The sequence below is a fragment of the Nannospalax galili genome, unplaced genomic scaffold (genome assembly GCF_000622305.1).
Source record: "Nannospalax galili isolate Female #2095 unplaced genomic scaffold, S.galili_v1.0 scaffold155, whole genome shotgun sequence".
Taxonomy (NCBI): domain Eukaryota; kingdom Metazoa; phylum Chordata; class Mammalia; order Rodentia; family Spalacidae; genus Nannospalax; species Nannospalax galili.
In genome coordinates this window covers 9,610,013-9,623,389 of record NW_008339923.1, presented here as the reverse complement: position 1 = coordinate 9,623,389, position 13,377 = coordinate 9,610,013, and the positions used below count along the sequence as shown (strand labels likewise).

The 13,377-nt window shown below is 39.1% G+C and overlaps 1 protein-coding gene across 2 annotated transcripts in view; it reads left to right on the top strand.

Moving 5' to 3' along the window:
* The window catches only part of Piezo2 (piezo type mechanosensitive ion channel component 2), a 442,859-nt gene that overhangs the window by 71,994 nt on the left and 357,488 nt on the right, over positions 1 to 13,377 (top strand). For both annotated transcript variants that reach the window (XM_008834681.3, XM_029564318.1), the window contains exon 2: positions 12,099 to 12,194. In XM_008834681.3, the coding sequence (XP_008832903.1) occupies positions 12,099 to 12,194 (96 nt within the window). The remainder of the gene's footprint in view (positions 1 to 12,098; positions 12,195 to 13,377) is intronic.

Sequence of the window (13,377 nt, the reverse complement as noted above, 5' to 3'; positions counted from 1 at the left end):
AACTACCTTCTTATATTCATTAAAAAGACAAGGCCGGACATGGTGACACATTCCTTCAATCTCAGCACTTTGGAGGCAGAGGCAGTTGGTGTGAGTTCAAGGCTAGCCTGCGCTACATAGTGAGCTCCAGGCCTGCTGACTACAGGGAGACCCTATCTCAAAAAATAACAACAAAAAGACAAAGAAGGATATGTAAAGTCCTAGATTTCATGATTCCCCCAACATCAGAAAAACTAACAAAACACCTCAAAAAAAAAAACCATAAAAAATGAACAAAACAAAAACAGGCAGTGAATGTTTAGACTCAGCCACCAAATCAAATTGTCATAGAGTAAGAAACACTAGATATTAGTCTTTTCTTTCACACTCTGTAAAACTTGAAACTTGGTTTATGATGAGGAATTCTAATCTTTTAATCACACCATACCCTGTAAGACTTTGTTTAAGGAAAGGCCCTGATGCTTTCCTGAGCCGGGCAGCCTGGGCCAGTGGAACTGTTCTCCTTTCCCACCAATTCTTTTAAACTAGCCAACTGGGAAAAACTGTGAGGTCAGACCCCTCAGTAGGGAAAAGACACAGTTCTGTTGTGCTAGGGATAAAAGACTCCCACCCACACCCCAGAGGTTCTGGGTCCTATGTGTGCTGGCTGGATCTGACTAACCACCAAGGCACTCTTTTACAAAAGTAAGATCTGCCTAGTTACTTTTGCTTTGCCCTGTGTTCTTTGTGTAGAATTGATGGGCTCCTTGGACCTCTGATTTTATTTCTAACAATACCATAATTCATCTGTCCCATATTTCAAATTCCACATTAGGGATAACGTCTCAGGTTGTTTTGAAAAAGTATAAAATTCAGATCAATATTGTTTTATTTTATGTGTAAGAAATTTTCATCTTTATATTGCCTTAACATTTTTAGAAAGTTGGGTATTAGCCACAGTTTTCTCATAGAATCTATAACTTATTACCTGTAGATTGTGTTTTCCTTGCAGCTTTTCCTTAAAATTAAATTCTTTTAAAAATGTTTTAAACTTATTTTTATTTTACGTGTATGAGTATTTTGCCTGCATATATGTGAGTGTACCACATGTGTACAATGCCTGAAGAGGCCAGAAGAATGTGTCAGATCTCCTGGAATGGGAGTTACGGAAAGTTATTATCTGCCAGTGCTCTTAACCACTGAGCCGTCTTTCTAGCCCCAAAATCGAATTCTTTAAACCAATTCCTTTAATGAACTTTATGCACAGTATGTCTATTTCTTAAAACCCAAGAAATGAATCTCTGATCAATTTGTGTTGACACACATAGTACGGCAAGGTCAGCTTCCGTGTACCTCTGGATTGAAATGTAAACTTTAAGCACGGATAATGCCTAAGCACCAGAGCATGCTTTCTTCTTTGAAGATATTTCTGTTGAATTTTTGTGGTGCCTGCTGAACAGTTTGGGGTGTGCATACAGAATCTACTGCATCTTTACCATGAGATGTAAGAATAGGTGGTGAGCTCAGTTCTGCCAAATGGGAATGGGAGAATGTAGACCAGCTTTTTTGAAGTAGTTTGATAGTTTATGTAATTGCCTGGAGGAAGCACCAAGGGGTAACCTCCAGTGGCTGTGGAGGTCAGATGGAGACAAAGGAGAGCACAGTTGCGAGCACAGTTGCAAGCATCACTTTCTGAGAAACTTGCAGTTTGAACCGGACGTAAGACACAGGAGCACATCACCGGAACGAACTGCACACAAATAGACAATGAATCAGGTGACATAAAAGCCCCTTTCCTGTCTCTCATTTTTTTTTTTTTGATAGTTTTGCTTCCTTGGGAAAAATCTATGATTGTTTAATTTGTTTCCTGTTTCATTGTATATACTTTGCAGCTGTTTCTCCCACTTTTTAGAATTTTTTTAATAGTCAAGTTTTGAGAGGACATCCTTTCAAAAAGCAATTGATTGCTTCAGTAGAGAAAAATTATAACAACTTCTAGAATCCTAAATTGATAGGGTTGTTTTGTCACTTGACATAGAAGTGTTCAATGATGTGCAGCTATTTTCTGCTTTGGTGACTGTCAAAGTTGCAAAGTCCCCTGGAACACAAAGTGGTTAGAATGCACTAAGTAGAAATGGTAGCTCTAAGCATTTAAGGCCCTGTTTCCTGGGCTGTTAGAGGCCTCTGTTACAGGAATGAAGGAGACTGGAAGACATTTGGCTCTGAGAACACTTACCCTTAATAACACAATCTAAAATTATTACCTTGACTGACAAAAAAAACTGATTTAAAGTGTGCACAGATTTCTCTGTGGTCATACTGTAGTAAGGGGAAATTATTACCCATATACTGGAACATCAGTATTCTCACAAATGTTATGTGGTCATCTTAACAATTCTGTATTTGCAAGAGATTTTCACTTTACTGATAAACAGTCCACGGGAAATCTATCAATTTTTTCTACTTGTGAGGTTTGCCCCTAACTGGGTGCCAATCTTTATTTTTAGAAAATAAAATTTGTTAATGAGGCAAGTTGAAATGTTTACAACACAAGCGGTAGGATTGATGTTTAGAGAGTAGTCCACCCAACTCATTGGCTCAGTTTGCAGTTGTGTGTGATCTAGGCCTGACCCTTGCCTTGTTTAAAATTAGAAATGCTTATCAGCCTTTATGACCTTTCTGAAGACACTTCCTTATAATTTTGGATATTTAAAAGCAGGTAGGGAGAGTGGGGACTCTGAGGCACTCTTAACCAAAGCAGATAATGTCTGGTTTGTTTGTTTTTAACACTTTGGCCTACATTTTTATTGCTCTGTCCACAGTGACATTCTTGAGGCAAGAACAGAGCTATAGCTGACTTTGACTCAATGGGCCTTTGAGAGGGTAGGGGCTGGAGGAACATTGTGCAGCCACAGTATGCTAGCTCATTATGAGAAGTAACAAATGTGCCTTGTCACCAGGCCCTGAGCACAGGCACATCACTCTTGATAAAGGAGAAGGCTTTCCCTTCTAAGGCTTCTCTAACTTGAATGTGCTAGATTGCCAAGTTCAAAGGCATATTTTGCCCTAGATGGAGATAGCTCACTTAGATATGGCATTTTATGCCTTCACAAGCTGGAATTGCTCCTGAGTCACGACTTCACATATACAGCATAGGGCGGAGCATCCAACAGCTTCACTTCTGTCATAGTCAAATGGGATAATTTCAGACAAAAAGGAATAAATTCAGATTTCTGCATGTGGTTTATTTTTATTTTATTTTTTATCTTTTTGAGACAAAGTCTCCCTATAGCCATAGCTGGCCTAGAACTCGCTATGTAGACCAGGTTAGCCTCTATCTTACAGAGATCTGCCTGCCTTGCCTCCTAAGTGCTGAGATTAAAGGCGTGCACCACTCTGGCCAGCTCTGTTTTTTATTTTTGAGTTTGGGAATTAGTTAGCTGTTGCTGCCTACAAATTAGCTAAACAGTGAGCTACTTTTAACAGCAAACCTAGTTTGCTTTCTTGGACCCAGGACTGCAGATGGTTGACCTTTGTCTCCAGGCTCAGCATCTGCAATGAGGTTTGCCTAGGCCAGAGAAGACACTCCTTCTAAGCACGCATTCAAGCTGCACATGCAGTTATTGGCTAGTGAGAGTTGGCTATTGCCTAGAACACGGCTTCCTCCCATGAGCTTCCTCTAGGACAATTTACCATAGGGCAGCGAGGATCAGAGGGGATGCCCGAGCCACAGCTACAATCCCAGTATTTTTACTGTATTCTGTTAGAAGAGAGTCCCTAGGGCAAACCTATACTGAGGAGGAGGGGGAAATGCATCAAATACTGACTGGCATGGGTACCAGGAGGTGGGGTACCCATGGCCTTGCCAGGGCCCATTTTAAAGCCGCACCCTCAACTCAACTCATCCATCCTTGTTTTCTCCTTAAACTTTTTTCACTGCGTGATAAATAATGGTAACTAAAGGACATGAGGTGGGAAACTACAGATAGGTTTCTTTTTCTCATCTCCAAAACTGATCACAGGAAGTTTTACCAGTATACGTATTTCAGTTAGGAATGTTATACAGTGTTGTATGACGGGGCTGTGAAACACTGCACAGAAGAGCACATGCAAAGCATTTGCTGTTACGTTCGGGGAGGCCTGTGTTGAGAATGAACCTCCAATGAAAACAGACAAAATCTTTACCAACGGACAGAGGGTGATGGATGGGGTTGGTAGAGGTTTGAAACAGTCAGGAAAGACTGTCAGTGGAAGAAATGAGAAAGAAATGAAAGAAAAAATACTTTATTTTGTACGTGTAGTGCATTGGTATGTGTACTTATTAGTGTGGGTGTATGCATATGTGAATGTGGGTGTCGGTTGTCGGCCATTCTCTCCCTTTATTGTCTGAGATGGGGTCTCTCACTGAACCGGAAGCTCTTCATTTTCGCTGGCTAGCCAGTGAGCTTCAGGGATCTCACTGTCTTCATCCACCCAGCAAGGGAGTTACAGATGTGCCTTACAGAGCCTAGCTTTTTAAGGGGGTGCTGGAGAGCTGAACTCAGTTTCACATACTCGTGTGGGAGGTGTTGTATTTACTTTTGGTGCATACTCAGTATTGGGATTGCTGAATCATATAATTGCTGTATTTTTAGGGTTTTTTTGTGGAACCTTCATATGATTTCTCATAGGACTATACTGATTCATATTCTCATCAACTATGTACAAAGATCCTTTTCTCTGCACATTTACCAACTTTTTATGTTTCTTTGTATTTGCCAAGGCAGGACAGAGTTAAGACAGAGTCTCACCCTACCTGAGGAACTGTTGGCAACTGATGGCTGCTAGGAAAGGGAGATTCAGTCTTATTTAAGGGTGAGACTCTTGGTGGGTGGACCAGGCTCCCGTGAATGAACCCACACTGAAGGGCACAAACCTAACTCTGTATCTATAGGCCTCTATCATCTATCTATCATCTATCTATCTATCATCTATCTATCTATCATCTATCTATCATCTATCATCTATCTATCTATCATCTATCTATCATCTATCTATCTATCTATCTATCATCTATCTGTCTATCTATCTATCTATCTATCTATCTATCTATCTACCTATCTATCTATCTATCTATCATCTATCATGTGTTAGAGTACTGAAGATTTGTTGGGTTTTAGTAAAATTTTTCAAAAATTCAATTTAAAAAAGTCAGGGTCTTGTGTATTCCAGGCTGTCTTTAACTCACTGGGTATCTGAGGCTGACCTTAAACCCCTGACCCTCCTGAGTCCACCTCCCAAGTTCTCAGATTACAGGTGTGAACCACCATAGGCAATCTTGTATTTTTTTGATAATGGCATTCTAACAGATATCAAGTGATATTATGATCTCAATTTTCATTCTCTGATGATTAGTAATGCTGATCATTTTTTCCATATGTCTGTTGGTCATTTTATATTGTCTTTGGAGAAATGTCTGTTCAGTCCATTTGCCTAGTTTTTAATGTTTTATTCCTTACTGTTGAGTGATTTGAGCTCCTTATCAGATGAACTATTTTCAAATATTTTCTCCTGAGGGTTGTCTGTTTACTTCAGTGATTCTTTATTGTATTAGAATTGTAGCTTGACATAATCCCCACTGTCTGTTTTCACTTTTGTTACCTGTGCTTCTGGGGTCACATCCAAAATGTTGTTTCAGCCCAATGCCATCAAAATTAAAATCTTTTATTTTTCTGGTAGGTTTATAATTTCAGGTCTCACATAAGTCTTTAATCCATGTTAAGATGGCATTTATGTAGTAATTTCCCCATTATTCCTGGAGGATAAGTTTCAAAACCCCCAGTAGATACCTGGAACTAGGAACAGTACCAAACCCCTACGTATAAGCCCTATGATACTATGTAATCAGTCTGATAGCTCTGATGACCACTAAGTGACTGCAGGGCTGACAGTGCCTACAGTGTGGAGACACAGGACAGGGCCATGAATCAAATCTTGAGTGGGATTATACTGGATCATTTAAGATTTTGTCATGTTACTGAGAATGGTGCATGATTTAAAACATTTGAATTGCTTCTGGAATTTTCCATTTGATATTTTCACACTGACGTTGGCTGTGGGGAACTAATCAATGGAAAGCAAAATGCCTTCATAGGTGAAAGTAGACTACTGTCCGTGCTTTGAGATTAAGGACTACTTTTATTCTGCTTTATTCTGCTGGATAATTCTCAACATTTGTGTTTTTAGCAAGAGTGTTTAAAATAACTGTGTGGATTTATTTCTGGGTTTTCTATTGTGTACCATTGGTAAATGTATTTGTTTTTATGTCAGCACTATATTATGTTGATTCCTTTAGCTTTATAGTATATCTTTAAGTCAGATTTGTGAAGCTTCAGCTTTGTACATTGTTCAAAATTGCTTTCATATTAGGATTGTTGGTGATTATGTAAAAATGAAGACTTTTTTATTTCTGTGGAAAATGACATATTGTCATAGGAATTGTAGCAAGTATATAAAACATTTGGGGTAGTATGGTCATTTTAACAATGCTGATTTTTCTAGTTCATGAACCTGGGATACCTGTTTATTTGTATCTTCTTCAACTTCTTTTATCAATACTGTATTAGTTACCTTTCTGTTGCTATAATAAAACACCATGATCAAGGCAAGTTTATTTTGCTTATGGTTTCAGAGGGATAAGAGTCCATGATGGCAGGGGAGGGATGTTGGCTGAGGTAACTGGAGTAGGAAGCTGAACAATCACATCTTCAAGGAGGCACAGGAAGCAGAGCACAACTGAAAATCTAGAAAGGCTTGAGAATTCTCAAAGCCCACCCTCAGTGACATGCTTCCACCAGCAAGGCTGCACCTCCTAAAGCCTCCCAAAACAGTACCAAGTGGGCACAAAATGTCCAAATACTTAGAACATATGAGGGACATTCTCATTCAAACCACCACATTCCACTTCCTGGCTTCCATAGGCTTATAAAACAGAAAATGCATTTAGTCCACCTTCAAAAGTCCCCATAGTCTTTCCCAGTCTCAACACTATTCAGAAGTCCAGATTTCAAAGTCTTCTGAGATTCAAGGTAATCTCCTAACTGTAAGCTCCTGTAAAATCAAAAGGCAAATTACATACTTCCAGTATACAATGGAACCAAGTAGAATACTCATTCCCATTCCAAAAGGGAGGAATGGCAGCATAGTGAGGAAATACCAGACCAAAGCAAGACTGAAACCCAGCAGGAAAAACACCAAATCCTGTGGCTCTATGTCCAACTTATAGGGCTACTTTACTTCCAAAGAACTTAGATGGCTCAACACCTCTAGTTTTGCCGCTTGCAACATCTATCTCCCTCTTGGACTGGTATCACTCCCTGTATGCAGCTCTCCTTGCAGATGTCTCACGGCTTTCACATCTTGGAATCTCCACTGCCAACCCAGCTTCACCATCATAGCCTCACACAGTGCCCTGTCAGGACCTTCTTTATGCAGGGACGCCCCTGATGTAAGCTGCCTAGCTTTGGCAGTTTTACTGCAGAGGAAGAACCAACGACCCCTCCATTCTTGCATTTTTCATGCCTTTAAAGTCAGTACCATGCGAATGACACTGCCAAGTTTGACTGCCAGCCAGAGATGAACCCTGGCCGTCTCCATCCACATTGCCAGCAGCTTTTCTATGCTGTGGTTTTCTAGGGGCAGCGAAGACCTCAATCATTTTCCTTTCGCAAGTTGGAGGATTAGCTGGGTGGGATCTTGCCCTAAAGTTTTTGTTTAAGTGCAAATCTGTAGGCCTCTCCTTAATGACTCTAACCTCCTTATCAAAGAGATTCTCCCCTGGGTTGGAGGGATGGCTCAGCTGTTAAGAGCACTGACTGTTCTTGCAGAGGACCTGGGTTCGATTCCCAGCACCCACATGTCAACCAACAACCGTTCATTACTCCAGTTCCAGGAGAATCTAATGCCTTCTCCTGACCTCTACAGGTGTGCATGACATGGGTGCACTTATGTACATGCAGGCAATACACTCATACACAAAAAAATAAATAAAATATTTTCCTCTCCTTCAGCACATGTCTTGTCTCCAACATTAACCTTCTTAGTTTTCTTTTTCAATCCAAACTGTACATTTTGCATTTCTAAAAAGAAATGTCCCCATTTGCTTTTTTTCATTGTGGAACTCCATAATATTCACCATTAATAACCATGCCACTAATTCAATATTAGACTGTCTTGAAATTTCCTCTGCCAAAATTATTCCATTATTTTTCAATTTAGCTTCAGGCAAGCTCTTTGACTGTGGGCAGAAGGCAAACAGACATTTTGCCAAAATATTCTACCTGCTGTTTAAGTCCTGATTTCCCTCTGGAACTACTTTGCTCTCAGTACTACTTTTTTCCAGGGCTGTTAAGTTCTTCCACAGCATTCAACTGCTGTTCTAGTCCAAACTTCTGGTTGTCCACATTCTTTCCAAAACACATGATCAGGTTCTTCACAGAAGCAGCCTGCTTTCTGGTACCCACTTCTGTATTAGTTACTTTTCTGCTTCTGTGAGAAGATCCCATGACCAAGGCAACTTACAGAAGGAAGAGTTCTGGCTTATGGCTCCAGGGGACAGTCCAGAATGATGAGGGGGACATGGTGACAGGAGACGGATGAAGCAGAAAACCAAAGAATCACATCTTCAAGAAGATACAGGAAGCAGAGTACAACTGAAAATCTGACAAGGCTTAAGAATTCTCTAAGCCTGCCTCCATGGACACGTATCCTCTAGCAAGACTGTACCTCCTAAAACTTCCCAAAACAGTGCCACCAAGAGGGACAAAAGTCCAAATACTTGGAGCCTTTGGGGGACATTTTCATTCAAACCACAACAAACATATTTTTAATGTTCAATTTTTCAACGGTCTTTCCTCTCTTTGGTTAAAATTATTTTTGTAGCTATTATTAGCAGTATTTTTATTTATATCATGCCTGATAATTTTTACTTTTATAGAAATACTACTGATTTCCTGTGTCAATTTTTTGTTATTTATATTAACTGAATTTTGTAATTAATTTTAATATATTTTGTGGCATTTTTAGGAATATATATATGATTATGTGTCTTCAAACAGAGACACTTTTGATGTATTACATATTTTTTTCTTTTGCTTAATTTCTCTGGCTGAAACTTCAGCTACTTGAAATGGCAAGAGTGAGCAAACTTACCTTGGTCTTGACAGAGAAGGAGAATTTTCAGCTTTTTCCTGCTGAGTATGTTACTAGCTGTAAGGTTTTATTTTCTTAATGTATGGCCTATGTTGTGTGGAGGTACATTTCGTCTGTACCTCATTTGTTGATAGTTTTATGAAAAGAGTTGAATTTTGTGAAAGGTTTTACTATATATTTTAGATGCTCTTATGTTTTTTCCTTAATTCTGTTAAATTGATGTGTCACTTTTATGAAATGTGTATTTTGAAATATCCTCAGTAAGGCCCACTTGGTCTTTCTGAATGATCCTTTGAACATCATGTTGAATTTAGTTTTCTGGTATTAAAACAGAGGATTTTTGTGTCTGTGTTCATCAGCAATGCGGGGCTGTAATTTAACACCTCTTTTCTTCTGGTATTCTTTTCTGGCATCAGTAACAAGGGAACACTGTCTTCATAAAGTGAATTTGGAAGTATTTTCTCTCAGCTTTTAGGAAGATTAGTTATCTTTGAATATTTGGTAGAATCCAGCTTTGAGGACATCAGGTCCTGGGCTTTGGTTTAATGGGCAACCTTTTATTACTCATTCAGTCTTACACATTTATGGTTGGTTCCTGTTTTCTGTTTCTTCATTATCCCATCTGTCCTAGTTAGCTTTAATGACAGCCTAGAATCATCTGAAAGGAAAGCTTCAACTGAAGAATTGTCTAGATCAGATTGGCCTGTGGGGCCAATTTTCTGGATTGTTAATTGATAAAGCATACTGTGAATGGTATCATCCCTAGGTGGGTCCTGGACTGTATCAGAAAGCTATCTCAGCATGAGTCTGGGAGCAAGCCAGCTGACCAGCAGCCTTCTCGATGGTTGTAATTGTACTTCTTAGCTGTGAGTGAGTTCCCTGATTGGACGTAAAGTTGTGTGGGATAGCAAGTAGCCATGCCTTCAGATTTCTGTGTTTAGTTTCTGCCCTCTCAGTGATGAACCTGAAGTGTAAGATGAAAAACTATGATCTATGGCTTCTCCGGTCTGTTTCTTTGCTGTTCTGATCTTTGTCATTTCCTATTTTCTACTAACTTTGGGCTTAGTAACTGTGTTTACTAAGCTCTCTTATTTTGCTGCATCCCATAAGTTTGAGAGTAGTTTTTGGTCCTCTGTTTTTATGCCTCAATGTGTTTTTACATCTCCCTGCTACCTTCTTCTTTGACCCATTGATTGTTCAGAAGCATATTCTTAATATTTTTTTTCTTATTATTTTTAATGTTATGAATGTACTGCTTGTATGTGTGTAAGTTCACCTGTGTTGTACAATGCCCGCAGAGGTCAGACGAGGACGTCAGATCCCCCTGGAAGTGGAGTTACAATGGTTGTTAGCCACCATGTGATTTCTGGGAATCAAACCCAGGTCCTCTGCAAGAGCAGCCCGTGCTCTTAACCACTGAGCCATCTCTCCAGTCCCGGAAGCATATGTTTTCATTCCCATTTATTTGCTAATTTTCCAAAAGTCCTCCTATTATTGATTTAGTTTCTTGACTCTATGGTCAGTAATGATATCTGATAAGATTTTAGTCTTGTTCCATTTTTTAAAAAAATATTTATTATTTTTATTTTATGTGTATGTGTGTACCACCTGCATGTATGTAAGTGCACCCGTATTGTGCAATGCCCGTGAGGGACAGAAGAGGGCATCGGATCCCCTGGAACTGGAGTTACAGACAGTTGTTAGCTGCCATGTGGGTGCTGGAATTTGAACCCAGGTCTTCTGCAAGAACAGCCAGTATTCTTAACCACTGAGCCATCTCTCCATCCCCCCACCCTTTGTTCCATTTTTTAAACATGGTTTGTTATGTAATGTGTGTTATGCTGTCAGCTGAAATCTGTGTATTAGGCTCTTTTTTAAAGACTCACATTTCATTATTGATTTTCTTTCAAAATAGTTTGTCCCTTGATGAAATCGAGGCATTAAATCCCCTACTGCTATTGTATTATAACCTGTCTCTTCCTTTGTACCTGCTTCATTTGCATATTTAGGTGTTTCTATATTGGGTACATATATATACTTACAGCTGTTATATCCTCTTGAAAGTTTAACCCCTTTATCACTGTATAATGACCTTATTGCCTTATTCTGCGGTTTTTGACCTAAGTCTGTTTTACGGACTGTAGATATAACTACTCCTGTTCTTTGGTCAATTCTCTTTGCATGTTTTCTCTATCCTTTCACCCTCAGTCTCTCTGTCCTTAAATGAAAAGTGAGCCTGTTGTAGGCAGCTTATAGATTAAAAAAAAAAAATCTGTTAAGCTACTCTGTATTTTTGGCTGGAGAACTTGATGCCCTGGTGTTTAAGGTACTTAGCGACAGGTAGGACTTACGGTTGCCATTTTGTTCAGTTTTCTCACTGTCCAGGAAAACACTTTGTTCTTTCTTTCTGTCTTACTTTGATGATGATTTCTGTCCACTTGCAGCCTTTGACTTCTTACTTTTTTCTTTTGATAAATCTACTATGTGTTTTGATTTATGGTATTATTAAGTTTAGGGAAACATAGCCATAACAGTCTATTTCAAGCCTGATAACAATGTAACTTCAACTGCTTATAAAAACCCATATATTTTTGTCATCCTCCTCCTAACATTGTTTTTATATCATAATTTACATATTTTATTTTGTATGTGTTAACAATTATTTTATTAATTATAAATGTAGCTAATTCTCTCAACTTTATACTTCTTGGTTAGAACTTAAGAGCAGGGACCAAGTATTTTAATTTTCTATTTCACATCCTACTCAGTATAATGATGAGCACAGACCACTCTATTGCTTTGAGAATGAGGTATCTGTTTAGGAAGTGAAACCATTCAGTTCAGTGATATTTGATAGCATCGTCCGTACTGTTGTTGTGTTAGCTTGCTAGTATTAATGAGTCTCCCTCTCTTCCCTCTCCCCAACACAGCATGTGCATTCCGGTACAATGGACTCTCCTTTGTCTACCTTATCTACCTCTTGCTCATTCCTCTGTTCTCAGAACCAACGAAAGCAACAATGCAAGGTAAGATGCTTCATTGTTCCGTAATAGAGTTATGTGGTTTTGATATATTTTTCTGCACTCCTGAAATTTGTCTTCATTCAATGGGAAAGATACTATCTGTATAGAAGGGGTAGTTCAACAGAGAGTGGATGTCCAACATTGTAACCACTGTCAGGCAGAGTGGAACAGAACTCGTTTGTGATACATATTTTTTGCCGCTTACACAGTCAATCTCCCAGTAAGTTTATGGAAAACATCTTATAACCATAGCAATCTATTTCAAGTCTGATAACAATGAACTTCAATTTCTAATAAAACTTTATACATTTACGTCATCTTCCTCCTAACATTGTGTTTTTATATCATAATATACATATTTCATGTTGTGTGATCATTGACAATTATCTTATTATTAATGTAGCTTACTAGCAAACGTGATGGACTGTCTGGAATGTCGTGGCTTGTTAAGACTGAGAATATTATCAATGAACTAAGGCATGTAATGTGACTGAATTGGAATATGCACTTAAATATTGGGGAAGATATGGTAATTGGAAAAGGCAGAGCAGTATCTGCTCTATCTAAGCCACTTGGTGGAAGAGCCGTGTAGGAAGCCTGGCCATTCCTTGTTTTTACTTCAGTTGAGATTTCCTAGCTACACCTCAAGGGCATAATGAAAGAGAATGGCTACTTGCACAGTGTCTAAAGTGGGTTCCTGTGAAGCTTTAGGTCTGAGCTCATTCCCCTGCAAGAACCTCACGACACAGGAAAGAAGAGTAAGTGTGTTTTCAGAGGGGCTAATTAGGAAGGCCATTCTGCTTTCTGAATTTATTTAATTGGCATTCTTCCAATACGAAATACGAATCTCCACTGAGTTAGATGAAATCAATTGTTTTTTATAACACATTGTCATTGCAAGAAATATGGACTGTGCCAAATGCTGTAGGTACATGAAATAGCTGTGTGTTTCCATGAAACGAAAAGGAAATTGGGTCCATCCTGACCTTCAGTGGCATGGGAAAGGCCATTGTGGTGACTGCCTTGTCAGTGATCTGGTCTTTGGGAGAAGCAGCGAAGACCACAGTACGCACAGAGCAGCAAATGACTCCATCTTCCTCCTTGTCCTCATTGATTATCAAATTTCAGAAGCATGCTTTGATCATTTATGTACATAGTTAGGAATATATTTGCCACACTTTTTCCT